This window comes from Triticum urartu, unplaced genomic scaffold (assembly GCF_003073215.2).
Source record: "Triticum urartu cultivar G1812 unplaced genomic scaffold, Tu2.1 TuUngrouped_contig_2033, whole genome shotgun sequence".
Lineage (NCBI taxonomy): Eukaryota > Viridiplantae > Streptophyta > Magnoliopsida > Poales > Poaceae > Triticum > Triticum urartu.
Genome location: NW_024112499.1, coordinates 22,051 through 37,592, shown reverse-complemented (window position 1 = coordinate 37,592; position 15,542 = coordinate 22,051). Strand labels below are relative to the sequence as shown.

At 45.4% G+C, this 15,542-nt stretch overlaps 2 protein-coding genes across 3 annotated transcripts; both read left to right on the top strand.

The window, feature by feature from the left end:
* Positions 1-3,325: 3,325 nt before the first annotated feature.
* LOC125526836 (putative disease resistance protein At3g14460) lies at positions 3,326-6,889 on the top strand. 2 transcript variants are annotated; one of them, XM_048691453.1, is made up of 2 exons: positions 3,326-5,333; positions 6,235-6,889. In XM_048691453.1, exon 1 carries the CDS (start codon positions 3,331-3,333, stop codon positions 5,302-5,304), a length of 1,974 nt encoding a protein of 657 aa, XP_048547410.1. In that variant the 5' UTR covers positions 3,326-3,330; the 3' UTR covers positions 5,305-5,333; positions 6,235-6,889. The 2 variants fall into 2 exon arrangements, with proteins under 2 accessions (XP_048547410.1, XP_048547411.1); XM_048691454.1 differs by having other exon boundaries at positions 6,177-6,889.
* Positions 6,890-7,055: 166 nt separating this feature from the next.
* Positions 7,056-11,326, top strand: LOC125526837 (exocyst complex component EXO70A1-like). Its single transcript, XM_048691455.1, has 5 exons — positions 7,056-8,003; positions 8,148-8,266; positions 8,371-8,477; positions 8,587-8,688; positions 9,577-11,326. Exons 1-5 carry the CDS (start codon positions 7,844-7,846, stop codon positions 11,042-11,044), a joined length of 1,956 nt encoding a protein of 651 aa, XP_048547412.1. The 5' UTR covers positions 7,056-7,843; the 3' UTR covers positions 11,045-11,326.
* The last annotated feature ends 4,216 nt before the right edge of the window (positions 11,327-15,542 follow it).

The following is a 15,542-nucleotide window of genomic DNA, read 5'->3' as shown; positions in this document are numbered from 1 at the left end:
GCCCTCCTTGGCCGGCCGCCCCCTCCCCTTGGCTCCTTTATATACGGGGGCAGGGGGGCACCCTAGGACACACAAGTTGATCTTCGTGATCGTTCCTTAGCCGTGTGCGGTGCCCCCCTCCACGATATTACACCTCGGTCATATTGTAGCGGTGCTTAGGCGAAGCCCTGCGACGGTTGAACATCAAGATCATCACCACGCCGTCGTGCTGACAGAACTCTTCCCCGAAGCTTTGCTGGATCAGAGCCCGGGGAGCGTCATCGAGCTGAACGTGTGCCAAGAACTCGGAGGTGCCGGAGTAACGGTCCTTGGATCGGTTGAACCGGGAAGACGTACGACTACTTCCTCTACGTTGCGTCAACGCTTCCGCTTCGGTCTACGAGGGTACGTAGACAACACTCTCACCTCTCGTTGCTATGCATCACCATGATCTTGCGTGTGCGTAGGAATTTTTTTGAAATTACTACGTTACCCAACAAAAGCTGCTACATTTGATAAAAACATCTCATCGACCATGTCTGTCTCCACAGCATCCACATTTACCAATGCAAATCTGCTACCTTTATGCTTGGAATATGTTTCTGAAACTACCACAGGCACATCATCTACCACATGCACATCATCTACTCTGTTTTGCAACTGCTTTACTGCTTGTTCACACAACTGCACTTCCTCCACATAGATCTCTGCACATGACCCAATAGGTGTTGCATTCCCCATCTTCTCCACACTTGAATCATCAAAAATAAATTGCAAACCCTCACTCAGTTTTTTCCCTGGAACAAGCCAGTGCATCTTGTAACTATAATCCCCCCTACAATGTCCTCTTTGTACATGATACATGTCCTGAGCATAAGACAACAAAAGCTCAAACTTTAGGCTTTTCCTATCGAACGGAAAAGTAATCATCAGACCTCCGTTGTATACAAGCAATCCATCCACTGTCTCAAATTTGCCAAAATAATGTAGTGACACATAACTTATTTCTTCTTCATCTGCTGCCTCATCGACAAGACCTGCCCAAAAAAACAATCTTTACCTTATTACATAGCTCAGGACCTACCCATAAAAACAATCTTCCTATGATCTACCCTACACCTCCACGATCTGCCTGCCATGGCAGCAAAATTGGGTGCAGTAGATGACTTCTAAGCGTAGCTCTGATTTGTCCTAAACTAAGATCATGCAGTAGATGACTTCGACGGGAAAGAAAGGGGGGCGGTTGACTCACCATAGGGCGGTGTGGAGGCCGGCGGCATGGCGGACGCCATTGCGGCGTGGGCGGACGCCATGGCAGCGTGGGCTGACGCCGCCGGCGTGCTTGACGCCGTCGCGGCAAGGTTGGGCGTCGTCGTCCAGGCACAGGGAGGTTGGTCGATGCACAGGGACCGAAATCACCTGAATTGGGGGCTGATTGGTCGACCGGCTCCCCCAATCGATGAAAACACCTGAAATCTGCCAAGTCAGCACTGTCCAGTCAGCAAGGAGACTAGTCAAAACCACCTAAATCTGGTGCAAAACCACCATAGGGAAGAATTGATCCGGTTTTGAAGAGTTTAGGGGCTGATTGATCCGGTTTTAGATTCTGGGGGGAAATCGGTCCATCAGACAGGATTTAAGGGGGAAAAGATACTTTCCTCAAGGTAAATTGGCCGGAAGAGACCGGCCCAACGAAATTCCCAATGCGAACCTCTTGTCCCTATCGTGACGAACGAGAAAGGAGGAGACGAGAAGCAGCGAAACTTCGTCCAAGTTTCGATTTTTTCGAAGTTTCCAAGGCCGCGCGGCCTCGCCGTTCCCCCCCGGACCCCTACTTCACCATGGACGCGGCGGTGCCTCCGCCCCTCCCACCGCGCCACTCCCACCTTCGGGACCACCGGCAAGCACAGCCTCCCCGATCCCCGACATGGCTCCACCGTCCGCGGCCGGCGCGGCGGCGAGATGGCTGGTGTCGCCGCTGCTGCAGTGCCTGGGCGACCGGGCCAGGTCCTTCGCCGACGACCTCGCGCGGTACCTCCCGGGAGGATCCGGGGACGCGCCCGCCGACCTCGCGCGCCTCTCCGGCGAGCTCCTCCGCCTCCAGGTGAACGCCGCCGACGTCGAGCGCGCCCGGCGCCGCCCCTCCGACCCCGCTCTCGTCGCCTGGCTCCACCGCCTCAGGGACGCGGCCCACGACGCCGACGACCTCCTCGACGACATCCACTACGGCCGCCTCGCCGACTCCCTCGCCGCCCCACGCCATAAGCTCCGCCGCATCCTCGACTTCTCCCTCTCCATCTGCCGCCGCCTGTTCCGCTCCGACGAGCCCCTCAATCGGCTCCCCTCCGTCCTCAAGAATCTCACCGACGCCTCCGCGGCCTACACAGAGATGGCCCACCGCGGCCTGAAGCTGGACGCGCCCGCCTCTTCGTGGCTTGGCAACGAATCGGCTACCCCTCCGCGGCTTGGTAACTTTAGCTCCGCCCTCCCAGTCGACAGCACCTTCTTTGGCCGCGGCCGCGAGCTCGCTGATCTGCTGGAAAGGTTAGTCGGATGCAATGGCCCTGCTCAACTCGGGAACCAGGGTGTCCCGGTTGTTGCCATTGTTGGCGATGGCGGCATCGGCAAGACGACGCTGGCGCAGATGGCCTTCAATGATGTGAGCATCCAGGCTCACTTCGATCTCCGGATGTGGGTGTGCGTCTCAAGCTGTATGCATGTGATGGAGCTTACTAGGGAGATATTGCAGCTGGCCAAAGAGGGGAAGGACTATCGTGGTGTACTCAATTTTAATTATCTGCAGGAGTCGCTGGTTTCTGCCGTTGCAGGGAAGAGGTTCTTGCTCATCCTTGATGATGTTTGGAATGACAACGGGAGTGAGCTTTGGCAGAACGTAGACCAGGGGAAAGCTTTACTATCACCTCTGCAGAATGGTCAGCAAGGTAGCAGAATAGTCGTGACTACACGCACGAAGATGGTGGCTGACATGCTAGGTGTAAGGATCCCAATGATGTTGGTTGGATTGGGTGCCGAAGAGCATTGGTTGTTGCTCAAGAGCACGCGTTGGTTTGTGAGGAGAGTTCTGGATATTCTCAGTTGAAGGAGATTGGGAGAAAGATTGCTTTGAAGCTAAGAGGATCTCCTCTCGCAGCTAAAGTTATTGGCGGGACGCTTAGTGGTACTCGAAGGGCAAGGGATTGGAACAGTATCTTGGAGACAGATATTCATGGTGACATTGTCGCCACACTTTTGTCAAGCTATTACCATCTGCCACCACACTTGCAGTGTTGCTTTGCATATTGCAGTATATTTCCGAAGAACTGGAAGTTTGAGCCAAAGAAACTTGTTAGGATGTGGATATCACAGGGTTTCATTCAGATGAAAAATGGCAGAAGCATGGAGGATTGTGGTAAAGAGTATTTCAAACAACTTTTGTTGAGGTCATTCTTTCAGACTGTCAAGCAAGGAAACAAAAGGCTCTATCTCATGCATGACTTGATTCATGACTTGGCACAAATGGTTTCTGATGGTGATTGTGGGAGGGTCGAAGGTGACATGTCCAAAAACATACTGCCAACCATCAGACACTTGTCAGTTTCAAGTAACTGTTTAGGAAAGATAAAAAATCAAAACTATCTGAAGAGATTAAGGACACTGATTGTGTTTAGAGATCCTTTGATGCCCCCGAGTCCTATCCCAGATGGTTTTCTTGCTGAGATAAAGAATGTGCGCACGTTAGATTTTACCGGATGTGATATATCCAAGTTACCTGAAGCAATTGACGTACTAACTCATCTACGCTACATAGCACTTCCTGATACTATCAAGACCATACCTGAATCTGTGAGCAGATTACTGCATCTTCAGACTTTTGATATTCCAAAGAAGTGCCAGCTTGATGGATTTCCTGAGGGTATGCACCAGTTGACCAGCTTGCGACATCTTGGCATCGAGTCAAAATACATCTCAACAATAAGAGGTATTGGTAGTCTGGTTAACCTTCAAGGTTCTGTTGAGTTCCATGTTAAAAAGGAAAAGGGGCGAACCTTAGAAGAATTGAAGGATATGAGGGATCTCCATGGGCTTCTTAGCATCAAGAATCTGGAAAATGTTCAATGCAAAGAGGAAGCTTGCGAAGCTCAATTGGCAAATAAGCAACATGTGAACATTTTAAAATTTGAATGGAGTGTTGCCAATTTAGATTTTGGTCCCAACATAGATGCTGAAGTATTGAACTGCTTACAACCTCATCCCAATCTGGAAGAACTTCACATTGCAAGGTACAAAGGGGCATCATCGCCGAGGTGGTTGCAGCTGAAAACGTTGTCCCACCTGAAATGCCTGTATCTAGCTAATTGCAGAAGGTGGGAGTGGCTTCCTCCTCTGGGGCAGCTTCCATCTCTGAGGGTGTTGCACCTGAAGGAAATGAATTCTGTTGCTGAAATTGGCCCTTCGTTCTATGGTGGCTTGATGGCATTTCAATCTCTAAAGGATCTTGAATTTGATGACATGCCGAATTTAGTTCGCTGGACAGGAGAAACTGGTAACTCATTTCTCCCTTCCCTGCAAAAGTTGAAGATTTCCAACTGTCCAAAGTTGGATGAAGTGCCCTTGCTTCCTTATACAATAAAAAGAGTGACGGTAGAACGAAGTAAAGTTTCGCATCTCAAGTTGTCCCCTCATTGTTCATCTAGATCAAGCAAATTCATGTTGGAAATTTCTTCCACGAGTATTCTGAGTGAAGGGTTCTTATTACATCAGCAACACCTTGAAGCTACCGAGGTTCTAAACATTAGGGGTTGTTGGGGATCAGTGGCTGCCGAAAAATTTAAGTTACTAACATCACTAAGAAAACTACGGTTATGGCAGTGCGACATGGATGATGCAAGGCTTAATTTGTGTTTGCAACACTTAACTGTTCTCGCTTCCTTAGAGATAATTGACTGCAAGAATATCAAATCATTTGTCTTGCCAGTTGGTTCAAGGTATTTTACAACACTTCAACACTTGTGCTTTGAGAATTGCCTGAACCTTTCCTCCTTGGCTACCTTGGAAAGCTCCATTTTCCTGAAAAGTTTGATCATTGAGAGGTGTCCAATGGTCACAGCAGTGTCCCTACCTTCTGAGATGAAGAGAATGACATCTCTTAATAAACTGAGTATATCACACTGCCAAGGGTTTCAGTCATTGCCGAGCAGTATCCCGCCATCCCTGGAATTTCTTCATTTGGTTGGGTGTGACTCGAGGTTGACTGAAGGGTTACTTGAGAGGCAAGGTCCAGAGTGGGAGAAGATTGCCTTTATCTCCCAAATCACAGTATACTAATTGTATGGCTTGTGTTAGTTTGTTGAACGGTATGTTCTCTTACAATACAATGATGTATTGCTTGATCTTTTTGCAGTGTTTTATGATTTTAGTCTTTAAACTAGTCATGAACATATTTATTCTATATGCTAGAGTTAACTAATCAGAGGTCCTTGAGGATCACTCTGATAACCCTTGATATCTTTATGGTTAGGAGCTTTAAGTGGTGGCCACTGTAAAAAATAAATATATTTAGTGTTCCACACACTAGCGTATCGTCCTGTGTTTACTTCGAATCTTTACTGTCTAGTGCACATCTTTGTTATTCTATTCTTTTATTTTGCACTAATTTAGTTGCCGACTAGGATTACTGTCTTGGGGTAGTTTGCTTGTAATTAGGGTCCACTAGCTGGTAGGATTGTTGTTTTACCTCCGTGAGGATTTATTGTCTTGCAACAGATTAGTACATATTGACAGCAAGTCGCTGATGAAATTACTTAACTGGTAAGACTCAGGCAATAACAAGAGCTAGTAACTTTTGGCATCGCAGTGTTGTGCCTTCAACAAAAGCTAGGTAGCACCAATTATAGTATGCCCCAGTTTATCCCCGTCTTTGGTCTTCGATAGCTGCTGTGTTAGTTTGATGACCAAAAACTAAGAAAAGTCACTGCTTCTGCAGAAGTCCCTCTTGGTTCCATTTTTCATTCAACTACATCCCATCTCTAGCTTCCATTACATTGGTAGCAGAATAGTATGATAATAGTTGCATTGAGGGGGAAATTTGAATTTGTCATTTTTTTGGTTCCATTTGGCAATGCAATTGGTTAAAATGTTACTTAAGTATTTCATACCTTGGTTCATGGTTTATCACCATCATCAATTTTTATTTTTAGGATTTGGATTCTGGACCATGGTGTTCCTCATAGTTCATCTTCTGCTCACCTCTGCTAGGTTTCTGCCGATAGTTTGTGTGTCGTTATGGAGCCAATATCTGGATTTCATACATGAAGCTAGCACTCTACGTACACCTGAAAGCATACCTACAAATAGAATTGGAATGTCTTGATGAGATTCTTGGGAACTCCAAAGCTTTGTGAAGAAGCAATCACTATCTACTGGCCAATGCAAATGCGGTTGATCATTCGAAGGCATGGCCTACTTATGTACCGCAAGCTAAATCCGCTGGAACTTATGGAGTAGAAGCTCTTGTGGTCATAGTTTAAAAACCTAATTTGACTGCATTGCTTGCCAGCATATGGAGTCTCCATCTGTCACTTCACTTACCCATGAAGTTGCTTTGCTTTGCTTTGGCATTTCAGTTAATCTCTAAGATGTATGACTCTCGGAAGGTATAATCCCAGAAAGGTGAAGATCAAGTGTTAATGCAAGTGTTTCAAGAGAGAGCATACCACAGGTTTTGTGAGACACTAACTAGTTACTGCAATGTAAATGCTGCCATATGAACAGGATAAATGGATTAGTGCTCCCTGTAAATTGTGTAGTTGTTTCCGATAGTAAACATCAACACCATACATATAAATGGTTGAAATTGAAATAATGTGTATGTTGTACATAAATTGCTGGCATACTACAAGTTGTACTGAAATCCTTGTTTCCTCATTATCGTGTGCCATATAGTAGGAGTTGCCATTCTTTACTTGACATGAGACGTTTTTGTAATGTGGGCCTTCACCAAAATATTTGTCCATTTCAGGACCATAAGGTGTGATTCAACTCCATTGGGGGAGTGAAATAGGGGAATCACGGGGAAAGAATCAGGGGTATCTTTTTGTTTTGTGGGAAAGAATTAGGGGTATCTGGTTGCCATATAAATCAAATTTGTACTTAATTGTACTTTTTCCGTTCCAAACTACTCCCTCCATTCCAAATTACTTGTCGTGGTTTTAATTCAAATTTTTTACTGTTAGTTTTATATGAATACGGTGTGTAAAGGAGTTGGGAAATATTATGAAACCTATGCACGACAAACCTAATGAGTACAATTTCAACATAACCAACTAAAATTGTGTTACTAATTATTACTTTTCAAAGATAGAGAAGTTTGACTGCACATCTAAAGCATCATCCATTTTGGAATGGAGCTAGTGGCAACTAAAAGTGTGTGTGAATACGCCGTTCTGTCTGTGTTAACAAGGATGATCATTGTACCCGACGTACAGAACTAGACAGATATGATGCGTTGAGCATCAGAACTTTGGTTTTACCTCTCCTTATTGTCCCATTCAGATTCGGAAATTTCCTTGAAGCTGACAGAAACTTGCCCTACACTCCTTCATAGAATCATTCCTTCAAAATCAGAATATGCTGTCCAGATAAGCCCATTGTGGTTTGGAGTTATTCTTTGTTTCCTAGCGACCTAAGAGAAACTTAACTCCATCTTTAAAACAATAATCTACCATTAACAGAGGGCATTGCGCATCTGTGCAGACAATAAACCACAGAACACAGACCATCTGGGGATTCTAAGTACAGGTGGAGCTAACATGTGCATGAATGTTGTTAATTAATGCACTAAAGGAAATAAAGGACAGCAGCGCTCATGGATCTGGCAACTGTACCTCGACCTGCAAGTGAGAAGGTACACCTGGCAGTGGGGGATGATGTTACGCAGTGTCGGCTTACTGTCCGATGGGCTTTGCACTTCATCCCACCACATATGTTGTTAGTTCTTGTCCACATCCACAGGCCAACTACCCCAAGTAAGAATTCTCTTTTTTGTCTGCTTCTAGTTTGTCTGATGTTATGTAACCCCTTGATTCTAATGAATCACAAGTTGTCATGCTGCTTGGAGAAAATTTACAGATATTTTTCACCTCTTAACATTTTGTAGCTGTTTGTTTCAGCTGTATTGGGAGCTTCAGTGGCAGCAAGCAAGTTGACAGAAGATCATGTTAGCGCGCACAGGATAAGTGAGAAAAACGTGATTGAGAAGAACTTAAAGGAGTGCTTGCAAATGTGTAAGGTGAATGCTGAAACTGAAATGATTAGTCCGTGGCTGTGTTCTTTCATATACAATGCATTTTTTTAAGGAAAGAGCAGGGCACTGATATTGCGCATTTCTTCTAGGTCCAAGCAGAGATACTCATAATTGACAAAGATGATGTGATCGCTGGACTTGGGGAGGCAGTCAAAGACCAGAAGGTTACTACACTCGTTATGGGTGTCAAAAGAAGGTATATTACTACTTACATATGTTTCCTGGGTGCTGGTAGCAGCCTGGCGCAGTATTATATCGCCCCAACTTTCTAATGTATTTCATGTGACCTCTGGGTTTTGATATAGAAAACATGGCTGGAAGAGCAAGACAGCAGATGCTTTGGAAAAACAAGCCGACTGTTTGTGCAATATTCTGTATCTTCATGAGGGAGTTCTCGTTGCCAGCAGGTACTGAACAAATCCTTAAGCAACCTTGCATGTTCTTTTGGGGTTTATATTTTAGACCATGAAGAGGAACTGCATGTCAATGCATTAAGATAGTAAACGAGTCGGAACAACCAAGAATGGCCAAGCACTCAAAGGAACGATACGACTAAAGAAACAGAAACTGTACCGAAATAAAATAAAAACTGTACAAGGCTAAGCCAAAACTCGCAACAGACCCTTTGCTCCCACCATGTACCAGAGCTTGTATTCATCCTTGTCTCTGTCGATGAGCTGCTCTACCAACATGGGCTCATTGTTGAAAACCCTGTTGTTACAGTCCTTCCAGATGAACCAAGGCACCAAAATAGTCGTCGTGTCGAAGCCCCTCCTGCTCATTTTGGTGAAGGCCTGACGTGCAATGCAGAAGACCAAGCCAGGTCAAAACACCGTGGTAGATGATACTGCTAGGTGGGAGGTTAGAACACAGTTGAACTGTTAGGCATCTATGAAAATCGACAAAACAAACTCACCTCCTTCCCTTTTGGTACCACTTCAAGCTTTTATAAATTTCCCTTGCCGGCATATATCCTGCCTATTAATAGAAAAAAAAACTAAGTGCAGTTCCAGTAATCAATCACAAAATGATAAGTTTTTTTAATACATAAAAGGAGACACAAGCATTCATTTGAAGTCCATTGTTTTATCACGTGGCATTTTTTTCCAGCATATCCCCTTTTCTCGGTTTTAAGGGAACATGATTGACTGTACTTTTTTTTTCCTGCCAGAGTAAACGATTTTATTACAGTTCCCTAATAAAACATAAAATTTATTGTTACCCTGACATGACAATCTTGCTAGCTTCTATGATCTGTTCATCAACATTTATCTTAGCCTCTCGTTTATTTACAGGCATCAGCACACAGATAGGAAAATTGGCATGCCTTCTTTGGTAGGTTGCCACTTCTCAGGCAGTAATAGTAACACCACGAAATCCTCTTCTTTCTTCAACTCTCGAAGCACCGCCGACACCTTTGACACGGAGCATCTTGATGACCCTTCCTTAGTGATGAATTCAACCTATATATACCATGATTGTAGGTTCAACACTATAATTGGTCTCAAGTCATTTGACACTTTTAAGGAGCTAGTAAAGCAGCAAATTTTAGCTGAGCACTCAAGGGACTTGTACCAGGCATTCAACATCAAATACTGTGATATCTTCACTGGGTGCCAGTTAATTGGTGGCTTTGACTCACTCATTGGAGTAGATCCCCAACATTTAGGGGAGGAACATTGGAAATCCATCAAGAGCTGGCCTGCAGTGTTGGAGTATATTGTCAGTGTTCTCAAGACATTGCAGATGCAGCTCCTCATGCAGAATCATCGTGCACGCAACGGATTTACACATGATGACCTTTCAGAAGCAGTGAAAAAACCTATTAAGCGTCTGTTCACTGTTGCTTCAATTGTATCTGACCATGAGGTGCGGAAGTCACCAGAGAAGCTATTCTGTGTACTGAACATGCACACAGCACTCATAAATGCTGCCCCCACTCTCAGGAAAGTCTTCTCTACAAAATCCATCAGAGATGTTCTTCAAGAACTGGAGGACTCTGTAAGGGGAATACTTAAAGAACTTAAAGGCTTAATTCATACATACAACTCACCAAAAGTAGTGCAGGATGGAGATATCCTGCCGATATGTGGGTACCTCATGAGATACATCATGCTCCTAGTGAAGCATAAAGGTTCACTTGATAGGATTCTATCTCATGATTACACTGACAGTCTGTTGAAAGTTGAGGGAATGAGTTTGACAAGTGATCTAGTGTCTGGGCTCATTACTGATCTAGAATCAGTAATTGATAAACATTCAAAGCAATGTGCTGCTTCTAAAGGACTCCAGTTCATATTCTTGATGAACAACATACATTTCATACTTCAAGAAGTCAAGCAATCAGACGTACAGCTGACTGTAAAAGCCAAGTGGTTTGAGAAACGCCGATCCTTGATCAAGGGGTACATAAAGAGTTACCTATCTGCATCATGGGGACCTGTTACGTCCTCCTTGGAGGTTGCAAAAAGCATGCCTCCCACTAAAAAGGCAAGGATAAACTTGCTCAACTTCTGGTACACGGCTCCGCCAATGACTCCCTTGCAGAGTTTTGCTTCGTCTTTCAATGAAGCTTGCAGTAGCCAGATTTGCTTGAAGGTACCTAGTCCAACTCTTCGAGATGAGCTTCGTGTAAAGATCCTTGAGTTTGTTAGTCGAGCGTACCATGGACACTTGGCAAGTCAGAGACAGTCTGCAGAACAAAATGCGAGGGAATTTGAATCGGAGTGGAAAACCAAAATTAGTGAATTGTTTGAAGGATGAAGTAGCAGTTTAATTTCTGTCTGTGAGCGGAAGTGGATGAAGACCACAGTGCAAGTAGAGGCTTTGTATATTGTACCTATGTTGCTGCCCCTTGTGTTTGTCCCTGTATAATTAAAGACATATTTTTGCTATGGAGGTGCTATTTATATCTTTAACGTACATACTTAAGAACTTATATCTGTGTGACACGAATAAGGTTTCAGTCTTGGGACTTCGGGATGTCAAAATAGAAATGCCGTCTCCCCTATATATTTGCTTCACACTTCCATCCAATCATCCACTAGTAAATGCATCGAGGCATGGTATCTTCATTCGTCTTTACTTTGTTACTGTATTAATCATACGATGAACACAACTTTGCTGCCTCATGTGCTATGTTGGCTCTACTTGTACTTTCTTGCTTGGAGCTATTTCCTAAAGACATCCTTTCCTGTTATCTTTATGAAATATATGTCATTCCCTCCTGAATAAGAATGTGACAGCGAAAACGATGGAGATGAACAAGCAGACAAGGCCAGCTACCAATAACCGCTACAACAATTTGTTTGCGGACCATATTTCTTTCAGGTGAATTTGCTGCCATATTCTTCTGGAAGGAGCGGGGAGTGTGTGCCGCTCCAGGCAACAAAACACAAAGAAACGTTCTCGGTACTTTCTGAGTGGGGGCATTCCAAGATCGAGACCAAGGATAGGGGAGCCGGTGCTTCTTCAAGAAGACAAAGACAGACAAGGTACTAGCTTCCTGGCAACATGTAACACATTGTTTTTACAGCACGCGACATAGTTTTAACAGCCAACCCGACATAGTTTTTACAGTCAACCCGATTTTTCCTAGGTATGTCGTTCTCTTCTATCAGCTTTTACTAAGCAAATTTTTACATGTTGATACTATGAGATGCTAGAATTCGTTTGCAACAAGACACGCCAATTAACCAACCAATAATCTTCCGATATACTTATAAATCTAGTGTCCTCTCTTCCTTTTTTAAGTATATATTGGTTGTGTGATTGCATCTGAAGACTCGAGGCAGATGATACCTCCACCAGTCTCTCCCCAGGTACAGAATCATTCCATCTGTAGAAGGAATCATCTGGGAGCGTTATCTTCGATAAAAACTAGGAAGGGCCAGGTGATGGTTATCGTCCAAGATGATGCATGCGGCAACCGCATTAATTCCAGCCTGCAGATGGGAATGTGTTCCGGCGACAGGTGATGTCAGGCAATGCACATTTGATGATGCACTGCATTGTTTGAGAACTGCCAATCACGTTATCTTCGATTGGTAACACTGAACCTGGCTTGGCTTTTACAGTCAGATACCAGGTTCAGTGTTACCTTCGATTGGTGCTTTCAAGGAGCTAGCGGCCGACCAATCACAAGAACCGAACAAGGCACTGACTTTGTACTAAATGTATTGAGATATTGACTAGGTGTTGGATCATACTCCTAGGTGGTATTGACACGGCTGCTGGTGTAGACTACAGTTCTTTTGAGATGGAAGTCCGTCTGTCCAAAGCTGGCCTGCAGCATTGGAGACTCGGAGTGTATCGTCACAGATCTCGAAGCGACAATTTTGCAACACAGTGAGGATCATGTCACCGAGGTTCTCAGTACGGCACAGATGCAATTGCCTGAGCAGACAAGCCATGCTTGCAGTGTGTTTCAGAGGCAGCAAAAGGAAACCTCAGAAACTGCTCAGTATCAACCGGGAAGCTCTTCTGCATACTGAACATGTACAGTGTAATTTGCAGCGCCACCACTGCTCTCTCACGGGATCGAGGGAGCGGTCTCAGCACGGAGGGATTCTGCAAAGGAAAAGGAATGCCGCGCGAACTCAAAGTCCAGATTTGCCCGAGGAAGGTACCAAAGCATGGCCGCATTTCCATGATGGCAGGATACCTCATGGAACACCACAGCGTGCTGGTAAGCAGCGGCAACGCACACTGGGTGCTTACGCAATGCTGCTACGCCGCGGTGTAACCTCCCCCCTTGCTGGTATATGATAGCCGACGTGAGGTCTTGCTCCAGTCGCCTGACCTGAGGAAGAAGCAGAAGAGAAAACGAGAGGAGAGTGGAGGAGAATTCAGGGTTTCATTCCTCAGTTCAGACTTGCCTTTTCAGTTACAACTTCAGGCTTGTGTAACCGAACACCTCTCCTTTTTCTTTTTTGCGAAATAGCCGAACACCTCTCCTGACTCACTGGTCACACTTTGAACATCTTTTGTATGTTTTACATTGTATAATTTTTATTATATGTCACAAACATTTTTTTGAAACACGCGAACATTTTTTGAAATGTAATGTATATTTTGTTGAATGGTACGCATTTTTTTAATTATGTGAACATTTATAACATTTTAAAAAATGTACTTGACCCCAATAACCGTTAGAGCTCGGCGGTTAGGCCTGCCAGCTCGAGCTGGAACTTTTCCATGTCGTCCTTGGGCAGGCAGATGGGCACCACGGTGCCCTCCTTCCCATTGCCGTTCTTCGACCCCAAGAAGTAATTGGCAATGCCGGGGACCGGCCCTTCGCCTCCCCATTGCGGGTTTTTACGTTCGCGTTCCGTATGCAACGCGAATCCGAACCTGCCATCATGCATGTTGTCCAATCAATTAGGCTCAACGTTATGTTAGCCATGCACCAGCCACGGGCTAGTAGATTCGTTTCTCTAACTAGGTTCTGTGCATTCTCTGTGCACTTTTCCCTTTAGTGGCAGGCCGGCCTCATAATTATATATGGCGTGGATAATTAATGTCGCTAGTTACTTCTTTTTGCAGGATAATGCCACTAGTTACTGTGGGATTATTACATGTTAATCCACAACTTCACTAAAAAATTCACGCGCGTGCAATTTTTATGAAGGCTCTGTCGGACTTTATGAAGGATGTGCCTGAACTTTGCCATAAAAATCAGAAGGACTTTTGAAACAACCAATAAAAATGAAAAGTTCTTTGAGTTTTGGCGACAAAGTTTCAAAAATAAGGTTAAAACATTTCTCCACCTCTTTTTCAAAAATTGCGAGCTATGCCAGAGTTTTCCAAAAGTTCTTCTATTTGTCATGGCAAAGTTCAGATACCAGTTTAACAAAGTTAGATTCTATTTTTTTTACTGGATAAAGTTTGGTTCTATTTAAAACTATTTAAAGAACATTCGTTGAGAACAATTTCAATAACAGGATATTTTAATTTTGTGATGCTTAAATTACTTCCAACAACATAAACTAGAGAGATAATCGCAGGAATTAATTCCACAGCCAGAGGGGTAAAGTGAATCTAGCAACAACGTCACCTACTACTGGACAAGACTAGACCGGGACCTAGCGAGGCTCTTCTTCGTTTTCTCACACGCATCATGGATAGATTTGGCCAGTAAAGATACATGCTGTGAACAGAATGCGAATGTAAATGCCTTTTCCCACAACTTCCCCCACCCGAAGTCCACGCCCTTGAACCCAGCGTGGCTCACGTCCATGACACGATGTACGTCTGCGACAGCGCGAACAGCGGCCGCCCGGTGAGCACCATCAGGTCCGCCACCGACAGCAGGTAGTCGTACGTCACCGCCGCCTTGGCCTTCTTCACCAGCTCGAGCGCGTGCCTGAGCCCCCCGCCGCAGAGCTCCCCGGTGGTGGTCGCCGCGGCCGAGTACGCGAACGCCCGTAGAAGCCTTCTGGGGGAGGGGTGCTGGCGTGACCGCGAAAGACCGAAAGTTGATGATGAAAGACAGGCGCACCTCCTCGTCGGCCGCGTAACCGAGCGCAGCTATGCGGCTGCGCCAGATGCAGGCGACCATGAGCTCGAACCGGGAGCAGCCGCCGCGCATGTGGGGCGGCGCCCGCTGCCGCAGCCCGAAGAATCTCTCGGCGCCTGAAGAAGAACGGGACGCGCACCATGTCGCCTGGGGCCGTGTTGACAGCATCCGGTCCGGCCCGCCCGCCGGCTCCCGGTATTCGAGGTGCGAGTACGACGGCTGCGGGTGCTGCCGCACCATGAACACCTCCCTGCCCCACGCTGGCGTCATCGTCGGCGCGTCGGCGTCCCGCGCAAGCTCGCCCATGGCCTTCTCGAACTGCATGCAGCCCGGCGCGTCCACCATGCAGTGGCAGGCACGATGCCCAAATATGCAGCCTCCACACTTGAGCCTCGCCACCTGCACGTAACGATATTAACAGACCGAGACTTCGTTGTGTCTCAGTCGATGCTATATTCTTTTGATCTCGCATCGAGATTCGTACAAATTAATTTTTTTTCAGTTTTTGTTCTTTTATATACTATGTCATTTCTTTTATATACTATTACGTCATTTGATTGAGATTTGGTTAAATCTCAGTCGAGTGGGATCTAGCCACAACCGAAAATAAATTGTAGCTAGCTACGACTTTATATAGCTTCTGACACGTGCCACTGCCCGTTGACGCTAGTAGTTCAGACTTTAGACGATCACATATTTTTTCTAGAGAAAAACGATCACAGATTCACGGTGCGCACCTGAAAA

What these genes read in the sequence shown, in the direction of transcription:
- LOC125526836 (XM_048691453.1), top strand. Translation starts at nt 3,331, where the DNA reads ATGTGGATATCACAGGGTTTCATTCAGATGAAAAATGGCAGAAGCATG.
- LOC125526837 (XM_048691455.1), top strand. Translation starts at nt 7,844, where the DNA reads ATGGATCTGGCAACTGTACCTCGACCTGCAAGTGAGAAGGTACACCTG. An exon ending in CCACAGGCCAACTACCCCAA is followed by an intron (nt 8,004 to 8,147) that starts GTAAGAATTCTC and finishes TGTTTGTTTCAG; the next exon opens with CTGTATTGGGAGCTTCAGTG. An exon ending in AGTGCTTGCAAATGTGTAAG is followed by an intron (nt 8,267 to 8,370) that starts GTGAATGCTGAA and finishes CATTTCTTCTAG; the next exon opens with GTCCAAGCAGAGATACTCAT.